This window comes from Thrips palmi, unplaced genomic scaffold (genome assembly GCF_012932325.1).
Source record: "Thrips palmi isolate BJ-2018 unplaced genomic scaffold, TpBJ-2018v1 HiC_scaffold_3, whole genome shotgun sequence".
Classification (NCBI taxonomy): Eukaryota; Metazoa; Arthropoda; class Insecta; order Thysanoptera; family Thripidae; genus Thrips; species Thrips palmi.
Genome location: NW_023144630.1, coordinates 1,084,968 through 1,103,429, shown reverse-complemented (window position 1 = coordinate 1,103,429; position 18,462 = coordinate 1,084,968). Strand labels below are relative to the sequence as shown.

At 57.8% G+C, this 18,462-nt stretch overlaps 1 protein-coding gene across 1 annotated transcript; it reads right to left on the bottom strand.

Moving 5' to 3' along the window:
• Positions 1 to 11,898: 11,898 nt before the first annotated feature.
• On the bottom strand, positions 11,899 to 16,961 carry LOC117648262 (cytochrome P450 4C1-like). The gene is made up of 11 exons (XM_034390682.1): positions 16,733 to 16,961; positions 16,371 to 16,546; positions 15,565 to 15,671; positions 15,101 to 15,380; positions 14,724 to 14,799; positions 14,058 to 14,269; positions 13,488 to 13,597; positions 13,332 to 13,400; positions 12,823 to 12,991; positions 12,453 to 12,632; positions 11,899 to 12,138 (listed from the first exon to the last, which is right to left on the bottom strand). Exons 2-11 carry the CDS (start codon positions 16,543 to 16,545, stop codon positions 11,963 to 11,965), a joined length of 1,554 nt encoding a protein of 517 aa, XP_034246573.1. The 5' UTR covers position 16,546; positions 16,733 to 16,961; the 3' UTR covers positions 11,899 to 11,962.
• Between the last annotated feature and the right edge of the window lie 1,501 nt (positions 16,962 to 18,462).

Genomic DNA, 18,462 nt, shown 5'->3' with positions numbered 1-18,462 from the left:
GGGCCGCCCGGGCTCAGCCGGCGGGGAGGGGCGGGGCGGGGGCCGTCGCCGTGCCGGGCTGCACACTGCCGCCATTGAGCCAGGACCACACACGCTGGGACGCAAGGCCCCGCCACGCCGCGCCGCGCCGCGCCCCGCCAACAAGGGGCCCTGCCTGCCTGCCCCGCCTGGCCACAGGCTGCCACGGCCTGGCCATGCCCATCTCGGCGGGGAACCCTGCCCAGCCTCCCCGGTGGTCGCCGTCGCCGTGGCCCGTATCCCGGCGGCACACAGTGGGCCAGAAGACCGGTGCCGGCGGCCAAAACTCTGGACGCGTTTTGAGCTCAGAGTCGCTAAGCAGGACTCGAACCGAACGTGTGACCCCACCGATGGATTCCTCGTTCGGAGAGCAATCCATTGGTGGGGTCACACATTCACTTCGAGTCCTGCTTAGCGACTCTGGAGCTCAAAACGCGTCTGGAGTTTTGGCCGCCGGCACCGGTCTTCTGGCCCACTGTGCGGGCTTGGTCGTGGCTTGGCCGCCAAGCCTGCACCCTGCTCTGGTGGCCGCGCAGGGCCGCGACGCCACGCGGACTTCACACAGCAACCTTCTCCAGCTTCGCGCTGCCCTCACCTTGACGGGGCCGTCAGCCCAGTCCTCTGCTCAGTCTGCTGTCCCTGTCGCACTCAGCGAGCGCCAAAGGCGGCTAAAGGCGGCCGAAGCACAGTGGGCCAGAAGCCGGTGGAGACGGCCAAAACTCTAGACGCGTTTTGAGCTCCAGAGTCGCTAAACAGGACTCGAACCAATCCATTGGTGGGGTCACACGTTCGGTTCGAGTCTCATTTAGCGACTCTGGAGCTCAAAACGCGTCTAGAGTTTTGGCCGCCTCCACCGGCTTCTGGCCCACTGTGCGAAGCCCGAAGGGTGCGAGAGAGACGGCGATTGCCGCACCTGTTGGACCGGCGCAGCCTGGCGCCTCGGCTAGCCCTTTTCTGCGGAACTGCTTCCTCGAGGTTTCGGCCAGGCGCCGCACTTCTCTCCGTCGCACTCGCAGCGTCGCCGGACCGGAAGAGGGACTCGGTCTCTCTCGCGCTCATGGCACGTCCCGCACAGGTGCGCGAGAGAGAGAGAGAGAGAGAGAGAGAGAGAGAGAGAGAGAGAGAGAGAGAGAGAGAGAGAGAGACTGGCCGACCCTGCGTGGCTGGCTGGGTCAGGGTCGCGGCTGCCAAGTTGCCTCTGGCACTTCCCGACGTCTCCGCCCTTCATCTTCGATCTGCAGACTGACTCCGAGAGTCGTTTTCGTCGCTCTGTCTCCCTCGCACTCATGGGGCGTCCGCTATAGGTGCGAGAGAGACAGAGAGACGAGAACGACTCGCTGGTCCGAAGGTAGGCCGAAGCGACTGTAGCAGTGTAGTCCCGGCTTACGACGCCAGACCAGACCGGGCCCTGATGAAGACATTTACCTGTGGGCAGTCGCGTGCTCTCCCCGCCCCCCCCCCCTTTCCCATTCCCCTCGCCGCTGTCCCTCTCCCACACACGGCATCCCGCGGCGCCTCTCTCTCTCTCTCTCTCTCTCTCTCTCTCTCTCTCTCTCTCTCTCTCTCTCTCTCTCTCTCTCTCTCTCTCTCTCTCTCTCTCTCTCTCTCTCTCTCTTCCGCCCACTCGCCTCTCGCTGACAAGATCGTGACAAAGGTTCGAAATGGGCGCCGCGCCATCCGAATTGATCTCGGAATGCGAAGCGCACGCGCCTCGCTCTGTCTCTCTCGCACCCGAGCGGGACGCCCCATGAGTGCGAGAGAGACAGAGCGACGGAAAACGACTCTCGGAATCAGTGTGCTGCCCGGCGGCACCGCGCCGCGGCTTCTGGAAACTCGTAAAATCGCAGTACCACGTATACAGGGGAGGAAAAAAAGAGAAGCTGGTAAGTTTGCTCGGCAGTTCGGTAGTCTGCCTGTATCTGTGCACTCTGCGAAAAAAAAAATTGAAGGGAGGTCGACTTTGCAATTCTTTGTTTTGTCGCAGTGTCCACATTTTAACTTGAAGAGTATTTTTTTTCGCGGTTATTTTTTTTTAAGCCGTCTCCTTACACCACACCCTGCTTAGGAACGCCCCCTCGGCGCTGCGGACCGCAGGGAGTTTCCGGACGCCCCCCGCCATGCGGCCGATTGCCTGCAGAGTCGCTTTCGTCGCTCTGTCTCTCTCGCACCTGTAGGGGACGCCCCATGAGTGCGAGAGAGACAGAGCGACGAGAACGACTCTCGGAAGACAATCCGCCGTGCCGACAGCACTAGCAGTGCGCCGTCCCAGCCTTCCCTACCCGCTGCCGGAACTAATGTCTTCATCTGCCGGAGTAGAGTCAGTCCGGAGCGAGCGGGAGAGAGAGAGAGAGAGAGAGAGAGAGAGAGAGAGAGAGAGAGAGAGAGAGAGAGAGAGAGAGAGAGAGAGAGAGAAGGGTCGGCCGGTCGACAGAGGTGAGTGGGTGCGAGTGAGACAGAGGAGGACTCCTCTGATGTCCTGAACCTGAACACTGCAGCATGCAGGACTGGACCCCCGGGACGATCCGCTAGGATATTTTGTGGCGGTGTCGGGCTAGGGGGCTCGTGGGGGACACACGCGTTTCCTTCGGGGAAATTGAATTGATAAGGGGCCGTCCGTAAGCCGCTACGCCCCACAGTGGATTTGCCAGAAGACCGGAGCAGGCAAGGCGGCCAAAACCCCAAACGCGTTTTGAGCTCCAGAGTCGCTAAATGGGACTCGAACCGAACGTGTGACCCCACCAATGGACTGCTCTCCGAACGAGGACTCCATTGGTGGGTCACACGCTCGGACCGAGGCTCCTTGCCACTGTGCGCCCTTCCTCCCGCCCATCTCTGAGCCTTCCATGCGGGGCCCATTCCATAGTGCGCTGGAGACCTAAATGCACGCATACACAGCATTTTGGCGTCCTGGAGCAAATAAGAGGTACGTAGAAGGGCTGTTTTTTCGGTGGCTCCAAGCCTGAGGCTATGTATGGCCTGCCGAAACTGCCCCATTCGCCCCCCCCCCCAAAAAAAGAAAGGGCACATGGAGGGTTTTTGGTATACGTCCGCGTCCGTGACTGGCTGCCTTGTAAATGCTTCTAAAACAAAAGGAGACCCATTATGTAAACGGTCATGACGGCGGGACGGCTCTAACAAGCAGTGAAGGGAGAGGAGAGAGAGAGAGAGAGAGAGAGAGAGAGAGAGAGAGAGAGAGAGAGAGAGAGAGAGAGAGAGAGAGAGAGAGAGAGAGAGGCAGGGCGGTCAAACAGGTGAGATGACGACTCCTCCAGCAGTACATACAGGCGCCACTCCGCTACCGACAAAGAAAAACAACAAAAACATAAACTTCCAATTTAGCTCCAGTATCGGCTGCTGCTGGAACTCTGGAACCGAGTGAGGCTTTTCGGGACAGTGTACTATACATCATTGGGTGGCGCCGTCCACGGTAGCCATGGCCATGGCCGGCCTGTCATCAGGGAGAGACAAGGTGACATAAAAACGGCGAAAGGACGCAAACGGTTGGCTGTACACATAAGAATGGACGCAAAGACAGGCAAAAACGAACAAACAGGAGTGAAATCGGACGAAAAGAACGCAAGACGCACAGTGGGCCAGAAGACCGGTGGAGGCAGTCGAAATCCCGGACGCTTTTTGAGCTGCAGAGTCGCTAAATGGGACTCGAACCAAACGTGTGACCCCACCAATGGATTCCTCGTTCTGAGAGGGGTCACACGTTCAGTTCGAGTCCCATTTAGCGACTCTGGAGCTCAAAACGCGTCTAGAAGTTTGGCCACCTCCACCGGTCGGGCCCACCGTGCAAACCCGATAGGAATTCTGTTCCCGCGGCGAAAGCTGGACTGAGGGAAAAGAGACCAACAGCATAACGCGAAGGGCGAAAGCATCTGCAAGCGTTTCGCGCCAAGACAAGTCAGTCAACTTCCATGGCTGCTCCGGTTGTACACTGTACAACACACTGATTCCGCCGGAGAGCGTCTCCTCGCTCTGTCCCTCTCGCACCTGTACGGGACGCCCCACGAGTGCGAGAGGGACGGCAGCAGCCTCCAGGCGGCGCGGCGTTCACACGCAGAGTCCCCAATTAAAAGGGGATTAGCCCGACATGAAAGGCACCGCCAGGGCTCCGCCGCTCTGCCGCGACTCACCTGTCTGATGGCAGGCCCTCTCCACACTCTCCACCGCCACCGGGCCTCCCCCCGCCCCCACCCCCTTTCACGGGTTTCGCTCAGGGAACCGGAACTATACATGTGGCGACAAGGCACACTTCACACTCTCTCACACAGAAGGACAGACAGACAGACAGACAGACAGACGGACGGACGGACGGACAGACAGACAGACAGACAGACAGACGGACAGACAGACGACAGACAGACAGGGAGCACAGGGAGGCAGACAGACAGACAGACAGACAGACAGACAGACAGACAGACAGACAGACAGACAGACAGACAGACAGACAGACAGGCGACAGACTACCGTGGTGGACGGCACCGATTGCCGTGTGTTAATCGATCACCGAGGACCACCCCTATCGCTAGTGCATCGTGTGGGGCCCGCCCCGCCACGCCCCGCCACGCCCCGCCACGCCCCGCCACGCCCCGCCACGCCCCGCCACGCCACACCACGATCTTAATCCGCGGCGTGTGGAACAGACTGCACGGGATTCGTTGTGACACATCATGGGCACATCTCGCCGCCGCGCCTTGGAGCCACCGTGTCTTGCACCGCACAGCGTGCCAAAACCGAGCGAGTCAAATCTAGACGCGTTGTGAGATACAGATGCTAACGGGATCAACCGAACTTGTGACACCACCAATGGGACATTCTCTCCGACCAGACGAATCCTGTGGAGCCACACGTTTGGTTCGAGCCTACAGACTCTGGAGAAAAATCACGCAGATTTCCTGTCGGTCGCACGGTACGCTGCCACTGAGTCTCGGTGAACGGCTTTACTGGACCTTTTGAAAGACTCAGTCCCCCGAGCTGTACTTTGACGGCGTGGCCGTCCCTACAGGGTGGTGCTCGTCCGAAGGGGTATCCTGGTGCACAGGGTACGAGCCTACGACTCTGGGTCAGCGCTAGGGCACGGGGGACAAGTCCTGTCGTCTGGCTACAGCTAATCCCGGCAAAATTAACGGGATTCACTGTGGTTTTTTCGCACGTGAGCGTGCCAGAAGACCGGGAGGCGGTCAAAATTCTAGACGCGTTTTGAGCTCCAGAGTCGCTAGATGGGACTCGAACCGAACGTGTGACCCCACCAATGGATTGCTCTCCGAAGGAGGAATCCATTGGTGGGGTCACACGTTTGGTTCGAGTCCTACCGACTCTGGAGCTCAAAACGCGTCTAGAGTTTTGGCCGCCGGCGCCGGTCTTCTAGCCCTCTGCGTCTCGGTTCCGCAAACGCACCCTTCGCCTCGACTGGACCTCTTTGAAACGACTACAGTGCCCCCGCCGCCCCCGGCTGTCCTTTGCGGCGTGCGGCCGTCCGCTTGAGCGAGGGTCGTTTTCGTCGCTCTGTCTCCCTCGCACTCATGGGGCGTCTCCTGCAGGTGCGAGAGGGACAGAGCGACCAAACGACTCTCGGCGTCAGTCCGCTGGGGCGTACGGGGGGACCACACACGTCGCGGACGTCGCGTCTCGCGTCGTCCGGACGGCAACGGCCAACGGGAGCGACGGAGTCGACGGAGACGGGGCCTGTAAAACCGAAGAGCCGCCAGCGGTACGACCGTGCCACGCCACGCCACGCCACGCCTAGATAGGCTAATGCACGCCTGGAAACGGATGCGTTCGCCTTTGAGCCGTTTGGGACACTGGGACATTACAAGCGCTCTGCGGAGCAGGAGTTTTCGTCGTCGCGCTGACACTCTCGCATCCATACGGGCAGACGCGAATCCAGAGGTCACTGCAGCACAGTGGGCCAGAAGACCGGTGGAGGCGGCCAAAACTCCAGACGCGTTTCGAGCTCCAGAGTCGCTAAACAGGACTCGAACCGAACGTGTGACCCCACCAATGGATTCCTCGCCCGGAGAGCAGTCCACTGGTGGGGTCACACGTTCGGTTCGAGTCCCACTGAGCGTCGAAAGCAGAGAATCTCGGAATGAGTCTGCAGCGCTCCGCTCGCATGCGCACGGCAGTGACTCCTATGATTGAAGGTGTGGGACACACACGCACAAAGCTGCAGCAAACTGATTCCGAGAGTCGCTTTCGTCGCTCTGTCTCTCTCGCACTCACGGGCGCCCCGTGTAGGTGCGAGAGAGACAGAGCGACGACTCTCGGAATCAGTCTGCCGCTGCCGTCTGACGGATCGCGATGCATTATGGACCGCGTCAAGGACGACGTTCCCGGAAAGCGACACCTCTATTAATCCAACGCCCCTCCTCCCCTCCCCCCCCCCTCCCCCCTCGTCCAGCCCTCCCCGCTCGCCAGATTGACGATTGACAAGCACCACACTCGCGTTGGTGCGATAGGGAACGAAATAGAGACCTTTCCGAGAAGTTTTCAGAAAGATGAGAAGAACCGTGAGGAGTTCTCAAAAAATGAGAAACGCGAGAAGCTCTCAAAAAATGAGAAACGAGTATAAAGAGCAAATTTCCGAGATTCGACCACTTTTTGATCAACTTGGTCGGAAAATCGTTGCGGTCAAAGCCAAAATCGTTGTGGTCAACGACTTCCCGATACAGGGCATGAAAGAGTAGGGTCTTAAGAATACTAGGACGTCGAGGGAGGCCTTTTACGGCGACTAGATTGGACACAGTGGCCGCCCAAAGTCAGCAAAATCAGCAAATTTCCGAGATTGGACCACTTTTTGACCAACTTGGTCGGAAAATCGTTGCGGTCAAAGCCAAAATCGTTGTGGTCAACGTCTTCCCGATACAGGGCATGAAAGAGTAGGGTCTTCGGAATACTAGGACGTCGAGGGAGGCCTTTTACGGCGACTAGATTGGACACAGTGGCCACCCAAAATCAGCAAAATCAGCAAATTTCCGAGATTCGACCTCTTTTTGACCAACTTGGTCGGAAAATCGTTGCGGTCAAAGCCAAAATCGTTGTGGTCAACGTCTTCCCGATACAGGGCATGAAAGAGTAGGGTCTTAAGAATACTAGGACGTCGAGGGAGGCCTTTTACGGCGACTAGATTGGACACAGTGGCCGCCCAAAGTCAGCAAAATCAGCAAATTTCCGAGATTGGACCACATTTTGACCAACTTGGTCGGAAAATCGTTGCGGTCAAAGCCAAAATCGTTGTGGTCAACGTCTTCCCGATACAGGGCATGAAAGAGTAGGGTCTTCGGAATACTAGGACGTCGAGGGAGGCCTTTTACGGCGACTAGATTGGACACAGTGGCCACCCAAAATCAGCAAAATCAGCAAATTTCCGAGATTCGACCTCTTTTTGACCAACTTGGTCGGAAAATCGTTGCGGTCAAAGCCAAAATCGTTGTGGTCAACGTCTTCCCGATACAGGGCATGAAAGAGTAGGGTCTTAAGAATACTAGGGCGTCGAGGGAGGCCGTTGGCAGCAACTAGATCGGACGCAGTGGTCGCCCAAAATCAGCGGAAACGGCTACTTTCGGAGATTCAGTCACTCTTTGACCAACTTTGTGACGGAGCTGGTCCCAAACCCGAAGGCCCCTGCAGATTTTTCTGCCTGTCTGCCCTGGCCAGCCCGAGCCTGACTGTATTGCGTGCTCTGAGGACAAAAACGAAATAAGTTATCCGAGTGAAAACTTAAATTAAGACCCATGTATTTTCTTCGTATTTTTCTTCCAATATCTGCACGTCTCGACACCCTCATCTCTGTCTGTCTGTCGTCTGTCTATCCCTGTCTGTCTGTCTGTCTGTCTGTCTGTCTGTCTCCTCGATGTGATGAGCGTCATGTCGACTTGTCTAATCTCCCCAATGCGAAGCGCTACCGCTCACTCAACACTGGGACCTCCCAAGAACACACGAAACCGACGAGTGTGTGTGTGCGTGTGTGTGTGTGTGTGTGTGTGCGCGCGCGCGGACAGCGACGCGTGAGGGGGAAGTCCCACGGTGCCAAAGTTGCGTCGGGACACATTTTGGCACGGCGGACCCCTGAAAAGTCCAAGTAACCGCACGCACGCTGACAACTTTCCCGCTAAGCAGAGCTCGAACCGAACGTGTGACCCCACCAATGGATTCCTCGTTCGAAGAGCAATCCATACGTTCGTTTCGGGTCCCATTTAGCGACTCCGGATTTTTGACCGCCTCCACCGGTCTTCTGGCCCACTGTAAGAGGGCTTCCCCCACCACTTCCGTCCGGTTCCTCCTCTTCGGAAACAAGAAACAGCGAAGTATATCGGAAACGCGGCGGCGGAAAGTGCGGCAATTTGTCGGGGCGAGGCGTCGATGCGCGGCGGCGGGGGTTGGTTGATGACGGCGGGGGAGGGGAGGGGAAGGGGAGGGGAAGGGAAGGGGAGGGGAAGGGGAGGGGAGGGGGAGGGCGGGAGCGAGGGCTGGATTACCGCGAGGGCCATCTCACCACCGGGACCACCCAAGACGCGGGCCAGAGGGGCGGCAAGCGGCAGGCTGATTCCGAGAGTCGTTCTCGTCGCTCTGTCTCTGTCGCACGCACACGCAACGCCCCCGGGAGTGCGAGAGAGACAGAGCGACGCCGGAATCAGCCTGCAGGCGGGGCCGTCCGGCCGCCACCGCAGCAGCCTTTGCGCAGCCTCACTATAAATTTCTCATCGCAATCAAGGAGCGATCTCACACAATTCGCGCGAAATGAACTCATGCGACATTTGTGATTTTCTGCCGGTTGGACGGTTGAATGTTGACGTTGGATCACTCCGGTGGCAGACGAAGCAGGCGGCAACTGAAAGAGGCAACCCGCTATTCCACCAGCAGAGGCAAGCAGGCAAACAGATGCAGGCATACGGGGCGGCAAACAAACAAAGCAGGCTGAAGCAGCCGCCACGCAGTGTCGTCGCTCTGTCTCTCTCGCACCCGTGCGGAGCGGCCCGTGGGTGCGAGAGAGACAGAGCGACGAGGGCGACTACTGTGGGAAGGGAAGGGTTCGGAGGAAGGGCTGGAAGGGCCGGCAGGGGCAGTGCCGGCGGACTTCCACCGCACAGTGGGCCAGATCCGGTGGAGGCGGCCAAAACTCTAGACGCGTTTTGAGCTCCAGAGTCGCTCAATGGGACTCGAATCGAACGTGTGACCCCACCAATGGACTGCTCTCCGAACGAAGAATCCATTGGTGGGGTCACACGTTCGGTTCGAGTCCTGCTTAGCGACTCTGGAGCGCAAAACGCGTCTAGAGCTTTGGCCGCCTCCACCGGTCTTCTGGCCCACTGTGCCGTGGCCACGCCACGCCCCCGTCGCCACGCCGCGCCGGCTCGGGGCGTGGGGGCGTGGGGCAGGGCGGGAGCCAGGGCGCCCTCCTGGAGCCCGAGACCCAGACCGAGACGGTCCGAGAGCCGATCCGGCCTACGGCACCGCAGCCCCGGCCCGGCCCTCGCTGGCCGGCTGGACACCACTTGGGTGGCCGTGTGGCCACAGCGTGGCCCACGTTGTCGTTACGCGTGTAGGTCCAAACGATGTTGATCTTTGCTCGGGTCGGGGAAGTCCCCGCACAGAACGGCGTATGTCACACGGCCACTCCGCGGCGGTCTGCACGGCCGAGGCAGATACGCGCTTGTCACTCATCACGGCCCAAAGTGGCTCCCTCGCTCTGTCCTTCTGGCACTCGTGGGGCGTCCCGCAGGGGTGCGAGAGAGACAGAGCGACAGCCGATATCTCCATCGCCGAAGGGCAAGGGCGATTCAATCGGGGGAGTGTGGCTTTGTGTCCTTGGACGGTGTCGGCATTGAGTCATTCGTTGGGGTGACGACTCTAGCACGAGTGTGCTTCTCTCTCCGTCGCACTCGCGGGCCGCCCGCAGCGGTGCGAGAGAGACAGGGCGAAGAGGCACGCTGATTGGGCCAGCTTCCGCGAAAGATCACGCCGGGCCCGTAATCCAGTCTCTCTCTCTCTCTCTCTCTCTCTCTCTCTCTCTCTCTCTCTCTCTCTCTCTCTCTCTCTCTCTCTCTCTCTCTCTCTCTCTCTCGTGGAACTCCCCCTCGGGTGCGACAAAGACAGGCAGACGGGCGCCTGCTCTCGGAATCAGACTGCTGCGACTTTCCGGGGCCACGAGCACGTACGGGAGCTGCAGGGACCTCTTTTGGAACAAAAATAAAACATTCAAAGCATAACCGTACTGAAGGGGCTTGGCTGCATGAAAGAAGGACCACTAGTGCCAACATTTGCGGCGGAAAAGAAAGGGATTTGAGACAGTAGACTCTGCAGCTGAAAGAAATAGTTCAGAAGTCGCTCCTCGTTCCCCCAGCGCACTCGGGGATTTCAGAAATTCGGGAACTTGTTGACGCGACCCGCCGCGACCCGCCACACCCCGCCGGAACCGCGCGACCCTATCTGCCCCACCCCGCCTCACCCCGCCCCGCCCCGCCCCGCCCCCGCCCGCGCCCCGCCCCGCCCCGCCCCGCCCGCCCCGCCACGGCTGAAGTGCGCGGGGAGTCGTCGCTCGCCAAGCCCGCCTTCCTGTGTGGTCCCCGTCTCGGCCTGGGTGGTCTCTTCATCGTCCCTCTCTGCTCCTATCTCTCTCTGGCTCTCTCGCTCTCTCTCTCTCTCTCTCTCTCTCTCTCTCTCTCTCTCTCTCTCACCGCTGCTCCCTGCCGGGCTCTCTCATTGCTACCCTCTCATTCACACCTCCCCCCTCCCCCACTCCGCCACCTGCTGACTTGTGTCGCCTGCAATTACAATCAAGGGGACCGTCTACAATTTTCACGCGAGGACGAATTGATGGACAGTGGGCCGGAAGACCGGTGGAGGCGGTCAAAATCCCTAACGCGTTTTGAGCTCCAGAGACTCGAACTGAACGTGTGATCCCACCAAAGGATTGCTCTCCGAACGAGGAATCCATTGGTGGGGTCACACGTTCGGTTCGAGTCCCATTTAGCGACTCTGGAGTTCAAAACGCGTGTAGAATTTTGGCCGCCTCCCCCGGCCCACTGTGCGGCCTGTCGAGGTCCAGCTGGAGGGCCCACTGTGGAGCCCGAGGTGGAGCCCCTGCAGTGGGCAGCATAGGCATCCCCTCACACGCGCAGCCTGGCACACTGGCACAGCCCCCCGATGCAGGATGGGTTGCCGGCCTGCACGGCGCTATCCGTATCGCACTCTTCTGGTCCCCAGCTGTCACCGGTTGCATTGTTTCGTTTATTGTGCAGGACAACATGCTATCAATTATGTATACTTTTTCGTACAGTGTAGTCGCTGGTTGTGGGCAATATTGCCGCTGACCTGATCAGCATTTTGTCAAACAGCGTGCCATCGACTTCGGCCGGGTCGGATTACAGGAAAACGCATTGCAAAGCCACATTAAAAAAAAGATCGTGTGATTTATTTCTATGTAACAAAAGACTATTTACAATGAGTATGTACAGTTATTTTCGTGGCACTCTCTTTCTCTCCATCGCGGGACAATGAGTCCAAAACACTGGCGGGCGACGACAGTGCCCAAAAAGATGGCTGGCAATTTCCTCAACGGAAATAATGATAACAAGTTGATCCTACAGACCAGACTAGATAAAGGGGCACTACAGCGCCTACATAGGGACCGTCTGCTGGGGCACTCTCGCGCACCCTCAGAGGGCACCCATCACTCGGTGGGCCAGAAAACCGGCGCCGGCGGCCAAAACTCTAGACGCGTTTTGAGCTCCAGAGTCGCTAAATAGGACTCGAACCGAACGTGTGACCCCACCAATGGATTGCTCTCCGAACGAGGAATCCATTGGTGGGGTCACACGTTCGGTTCGAGTCCCATTTAGCGACTCTGGAGCTCAAAACGCGTCTAGAGTTTTGGCCGCCTCCACCGGTCTTCCGGCCCACTGTGTGACGCCTCAGCTTTCGGAGTGGGAGGGGTTCAGGCGGCCGCCTTCGGCCTCCGCGGCTCCAGCTTGACTCGGATGCCCGACTCTGGCCGCAGGATGAGGTCGATCATGAGGGTGAGGTCCTCCAGGCGCTCGGCCGAGTGCACGCGGTAGTTCCGGAGGATGTAGGACAGCACCGTCTTCTCCTCCATCAGGGCGAACTTCTGACCTGCAAAGAGAGCAAACGCGTCACGTAACAACGAAGGCGTGATCTCTCGCACAGCAGGCCAGAAGACCGGTGGAGGCGGTCAAAATTCCGGACGCGTTTTGAGCTCCAGAGTCGCTAAATGGGCCTCGAACCGAACGTGTGACCCCACCAATGGATTCCTCGTTCAAAGAGCAATCCATTGATGGGGTCACACGTCCGCTTCGAGTCCTGTTTAGCGACCCTAGAGCTCAAAACGCGTCTGGAGTTATAGCCACCTCCACCGGTCTTCTGGCCCACTGTGCGCCCTATGCGGCTCTGTGCGGCGGCGGACTTACCTATGCAGTTCCTGGGCCCGGCGCTGAAGGGCACGTAGGAGTAGGGGTGGCGCTCGGCCACGCGGTTGGGCAGGAAGTTGTCCGGGTCGAAGGTGTGCGGCGACGGCCACTGGCTGGGGTTGCGGTGGATGTGGTAGATGGGGATGTTGATCATGCAGCCGGCGGGAACCTTATAGCCGCCTGCAAAGAGAACCTCGCATAAGTTTTCACACTCACAAAAAAGAAAACCTGACCAATTGCCAAAAAAAACGACTTTCGAATTGAGCGTGTGACCCCACCAATGGATTCCTCGTTCGGAGAGCAGTCCATTGCTGGGGTCACACGCTCGGTTCGAGTCCCATTTAGCGACTCTGGAGCTCAAAACGCGTACCGAGGTCGACGTCCTGGAACACCTTGCGGCCGATGAAGGGCACTGACGGGAAGAGGCGCAGGGTCTCCTTGATGACGCGCTCCAGGTACTTCATGTTCTGCAGGTCGCGCACGGTGGGGGCGCGGTCCGAGCCTTGGAAGATGGTGTCCAGCTCGTCGGCCGCGGCGTCCTGGGGGAGGAGGGAGAGAAGGCAGCTTTGAAACGGACGTCGAAACGGAACAAATCGTAGAGCTATCTCGATTCATATCAACGAGTATCAGAAATAAAGTATCGGAGTATCAGAAATAAAGTATCGGAGTATCGGTACCAAAGTATCGGAGTATCGATACCAAAGTATCGGAGTATCGATACCAAAGTATCGGAGTATCGATACCAAAGTATCGGAGTATCGATACTCATTTATCGGAGTATCGATACCAAAGTATCGGAGAATCGATACCAAAGTATCGGAGTATCGATACCAAAGTATCGGAGTATCGATAACATCGGGAATCGGGCAGCAAGCTCACCTGTACGCGCGGGTTATTTCCCAGCAAGAACAGCGCCCAGCACAGCCCGGCGGTCGTCGTGTCGTGGCCCTGCGAGTGGCAGCCGTTAGTAACAACAACAACAACAACAACAACAACAACAAAAACGGTGACAAAACACAAAAGAACTCGGCTCACCTCGAACATGAACGTGTCGACCTCCTCCCTGAGGTCCTCGTCGGTGAGCTGCGCGCCGGCCTCCCGCGCGTCCAGAAGCAGGTCCAAGAACGCCGTCCTCTTCTTGAGTCCTGCAGGCACCACACCGTCAACGACATTGTCAACGTCAAAGTCAAAGGCGTCAAGCTGAGGGCTCTGAGAAACCACAGCCACAGTGGACTGGAAGACCGGTGGAGGCGGCCAAAATTCTAGACGCGTTTTGAGCTCCAGAGTCGCTAAATGGGACTCGAACCGAACGTGTGACCCCACCAATGGACTCCTCGTTCGGAGAGCAATCCATTGGTGGGGTCACACGGTCGTTTCGAGTCCCATTCAGCGACTCTGGAGCTCAAAACGCGTCCGGGATTTCGACCGCCTGCACCGGTCTTCCTTGGGCAACCGTGCGGCGGGGCGCCCGACGAAAGGGGCATAGGCAACCCCGCGGACACGCGCGCTCGACGGACCGGCCCGACTCGAAGGGGCTCTCGCGACTAGTTCAATGTTTGAACAGCTCCCTCTCCCACACTCACTGACACACACTCTCTCACTCACCCAGGTCGTCCTCCGTGCCGTCGCCGCTGACGGGGTCCGGCTGGGCCTTCTGCGAGGCGCGCAGGGCGGAGCGGTCGCGGATGACCTTGTTGGTGAAGCCGTGCAGGATGGAGAGGCAGCGCTTGTAGCGCCGGCCCATGTCCGTCAGGTAGAACGTGGCGTTGGGGAAGAGCCACGGCCTCTGCGCGCGCTTCAGCGTCAGCTCGCTGATCCTGCAACCGGCCGGCCGGTACACTGTTTAGACATTCTGTCTGTCTCTCTCTCTCTCTCTCTCTCTCTCTCTCTCTCTCTCTCTCTCTCTCTCTCTCTCTCTCTCGCACTTATTACTCATTGGCTAAGTCCACGAGGAGTCAAGAGCCGAGAGCAGCCGAGAACCAGGTGTCTTGCTGCACAGTAGCCCAGTGGGCCAGAAGACTGGCGCAGACGGCCAAAATTCTAGACGCGTTTTGAGCTCCGACGTCGCTAAATGGTTCTCGAACCGAACGTGAGATCCCACCAATGAATTGCTCTCTGAACGAGGAATCCATTGGTGGGGTCACACGTTCGGTTCGAGTTCCATTTAGCGACGCTGGAGCTCAAAACGCGTCTAGTGTTTTGGCCGCCACCGTCGGTGGCCTCCCCTACCCTCACTAAGTCCGCCCCTCGATCTGCCACCACCGTACTCACTCGTAAATGGCCGAGACGTAGTCACTCCTCTTCTCGGTGCTGTCCTGCGCGTTGATCTTGACTCCCATGGCCGTTTCTAGAAAGAGAGCGAATGATGTCAGACACTAACCTCTAACCATCACACAGTGGGCCAGAAGACCGGTGGAGGCGGCCAAAACTCTAGACGCAGTTTGAGCCGCAGAGTCGCTCAATGGGACTCGAACCGAACGTGTGACCCCACCAATGGATTCCTCGTTCGGAGAGCAATCCATTGGTGGGGTCACACGTTCGGTTCGAGTCCCATTCAGCGACTCTGGAGCTCGAAAGGCGTCTGCAGTTTAAGCCGCCTCCACCGGTCTTCTGGCCCACTGTCAGCCCAAGCACGCCACAGCACTCACCACAGATGATGTCCAGGGTGCAGTGCGTGATGAAGGGGTACATGTCGAACTCGGTCTTGCCGTCGGCCACCCTGGCCAGCTTCTGCGCCAGGATCTCGCACTTTTCGACGAACACGTCGTGGAAGGCCTCGAGGATCTTGAAGTGGAACGTGGGGGTGATCATCTTGCGGTGCGTGTGCCACTTGCTGCCCGTGCTGGTGAGCAGCCCGGTGCCGAGCCAGGGCTGGAGGAACCGGTACGCGTTCGACTTGGTGATGTGCTTGGAGCTGCTCAGGATCGCCTGCGTAAATTAAAAATCAAGGTTAAAAAAACTAAAATTTTTACAAAAATAAAAGTTTAGGTATCATTTATTTGCTCGTACAAAATTTGTACAAAGACATGAAGCGCGTAAACAGGTTTGTAGTGCTCCGGAAGTTGCGATAATTTTTATCTATTTGAGTCGAGCAGGCTCGTCTTGTACGCACCTCTACTTGTTCAGGCTCCTTGAGGTTGATCTCGGCGTACGGTCCGATCCAGGTTCGGAACAGCGTGGCGTTGGTGCGGTGTCTGCGGTCCCACGCCTCAAACATTTCTGCAAAGGAAGGCTTCCATATTATTTTTCATTTTTTACTGGAACAATTTAGTTTTTCCGTCAGTGATCCTCAAAAAAAACAGAGTGGGGAATAAGATTGAACCAAGTAGAGTGTTTTTTTTTTATTTTTCTGGAATTCTCCAATTGGTTCAATCTGTTCTCAAAAATAACTGCACTGCAAATCAGATAGTGCGACTGATTTAAACGTTTAAACGAACTCAGAGAACAACTGTACAATGCAAGCCGGAGTCCGGCTGCGCTCAAAGTGGGCACTCTCATAGACTCTTATAAGCCCACGTGAGGGCTTGTTTACGCATTTTGCCCACACGAACGAGCTGGCTCGCGGGTAAAATACGTAAACAAACCTTGGAGAAAACGTCTATAATCGCTCATCGCAGTGTTGAGGATTTGGTCAGCGATAGTGATATTTGCTCTGTTCCTTCCATTTGCCTTAACGGTATACAGGGCCAGAAGACCCGGGGTTGGCCAAAACTGTAGACGCGCTTTGAGCTCCAGAGTCCCTAAACAGGACTCGCACCGAACGGTTGACCCCTCCATTGGATTTCTCGTTCGGAGAGCAATCCATTGGTGGGGTCTTACGTTCGTTTCGAGTCCCATGTAGCGACTCTGGATCTCAAAACGCGTCGGTATTTTGACCGGCTCCACCGGTCTCTGGCAAATCCACTGTGCGGTACTCACTGTTCGGAGGCACCATGAGGTCGGGCACGTTGCCGAACAGGGGGTGGGGCTTGGGCCCGGGCAGTGCGTTGACGGCCTTGACGAAGTACCGCCGCCTGGACACCACGATCAGGACCTGGTACACCAGCACCAGGAACATGGCGCCCCCCGCCAGCAGAGTCACGCTCAGCTCCATCCTGGAAACGACGCACACACTAGGAGAAAGAACTCGAAAGCCTCGAACCGGACGTGTGACCTCATGGATTCCTCGTTCGGAGAGCAATCCATTGGTGGGGTCACACGTTCGGTTCGCGTCCCGGTTAGCGACTCTGGAGCTCAAAACGCGTCGGTGCCGGTCTTCTGGCCCACTGAGCAGACCTTACCTTGCTGCTGTTCCTAGTCAATCCACGGTGTGATAGCGACACTGGAGGGCGGCGGAGCAGTGTGCCAGTCTGCTGGACTCGGTGCACTGGTACGTCGTACCGTCGTCACTGGTACACTGGTACAGCGGGCCGTCGTCGCGTCGTCGCGTCGCCGAGGGCGGTGCCGTGGAGCGTGCAGACTGTCCACGGTGCTTCCGCGGTGTGGCGGTCTTCTCCGGGGCGGTGCGGAGCGGTCCGGCGTGACTGGCCGCCTCGCCCCGCGGCGGGCCCCTTTATCGCTTCGGCCAGCTTCGGCGAGCGTCCCTAGCGCACCCCGGCTGCTAGCGGTCTCTCTCCGTCTCTCTCGCACCCTTACGGGGCACCCCAAGAGTGCGAGAGAGACAGAGCGACGACACCGCGGTTCGGAATCAGCCTACCAGAAGCAGCGCCCCTAAGGGGAAGGGGAGGTGGGGAAGTAGACGGGGCACGTGGAGGGGGAAGAGAGGGGTAGTAAGGGTGTGCGTGTGTGAGAGAGAGAGAGAGAGAGAGAGAGAGAGAGAGAGAGAGAGAGAGAGAGAGAGAGGGGGGGGGGGATGGGCAGATATTGAAATTAGGGGGTGGCCGCAGCGTAAAGGGTGACGCGAGCCAGTCTGGTTTCTGGACACACCCACGGAAGCCATACCACAGTGGACCAGAAGACCGGTAGAGGCGGCCAAAATTCTAGACGCGTTTTGAGCTCCAGCGTCGCTGAACAGGACTTGAACCGAACGTGTGACTCCACCAATGGATTGCTCCCCGACAGAAGAATCCCGAGCCATCCCGTGGCTTGCGACTGCGAGCCCCTTACTTCAACTTGAACAGCCCACGGACACGCGTAGCGAGGACGCGTGCCGAAGTCGGAGCACCTTCCCAAGGGTGCACACCATACAGTTTTTACTTTCAAGAAAATTAATTTTGCAAAAATCATGTTTTTTATGACTGTACAAGTGCGCAGCACTTCAAACTTGAACTAATTTTACGCCAGCGCACCGAAGCCTGCTCCTACGAGCCAACTTGGATATTTTTTGTTATACATGAGTGCTTCCGGAAATCCCGAAGAGAGAGAGAGACAAAAAAATGAGGGGGAGGCGCACTAGAAACTTATCGGGGCGTCTTCTTGTTTTTCAGTACTTGCGACTAAAGGTTGTTCTTGCAGTAGGGTTTGTGCTGGGGTGGACTTCGTTCTGCGGTCCAGTACAGTGCCGGGCCGTGCCGGGCCCGGCGGGGACTGCAACGGGCCGACGCACGCCGCCGCACGTATGTGTGTTTGTGAACGCGTGCGGAGTCTGTGTGTCTGCCCCACTGTATTTGCAGTGAGCACCTTCGGGTGGCGCTGGCGCTGCACAGTGGGCCAGAAGACCGGTGGAGGCGGCCAAAATTCGAGAAGCGTTTTGAGCTCCAGAGTCGCTAAGCAGGACTCGAAACGAACGTGTGACCCCACCAATGGATTCCTCGTTCGGAGAGCAATCCATTGGTGGGGTCACACGTTCAGTTAGAGTCCCATTTAGCGACTCTGGAGCTCAAAACGCGTCTGGAGTTCTGGCCGCCTCCACCGGTCTTCTGGCCCACCGTGCGGCGGGGAGGCATAATTTTCGTGCCTTTGTCTTTCCAAAATAATAGTGCTACTTTTCCATTTTTGATTAGGAGTGTGGTGTGCCAAAATGGATTAAAAATCTGCGGGCCATGGAAGAAACCTGCGCTCTGCAAAACAA

Bases quoted from the DNA above. Each gene is read 5' to 3' on its own strand.
- LOC117648262 (XM_034390682.1), bottom strand. From the start codon at position 16,545: ATGGAGCTGAGCGTGACTCTGCTGGCGGGGGGCGCCATGTTCCTGGTG. The intron at 14,270-14,723 runs GTGAGTACGGTG...GGCCGGTTGCAG, and splicing joins TACGTCTCGGCCATTTACGA to GATCAGCGAGCTGACGCTGA. The intron at 12,139-12,452 runs GTAAGTCCGCCG...CTCTCTTTGCAG, and splicing joins CGGGCCCAGGAACTGCATAG to GTCAGAAGTTCGCCCTGATG.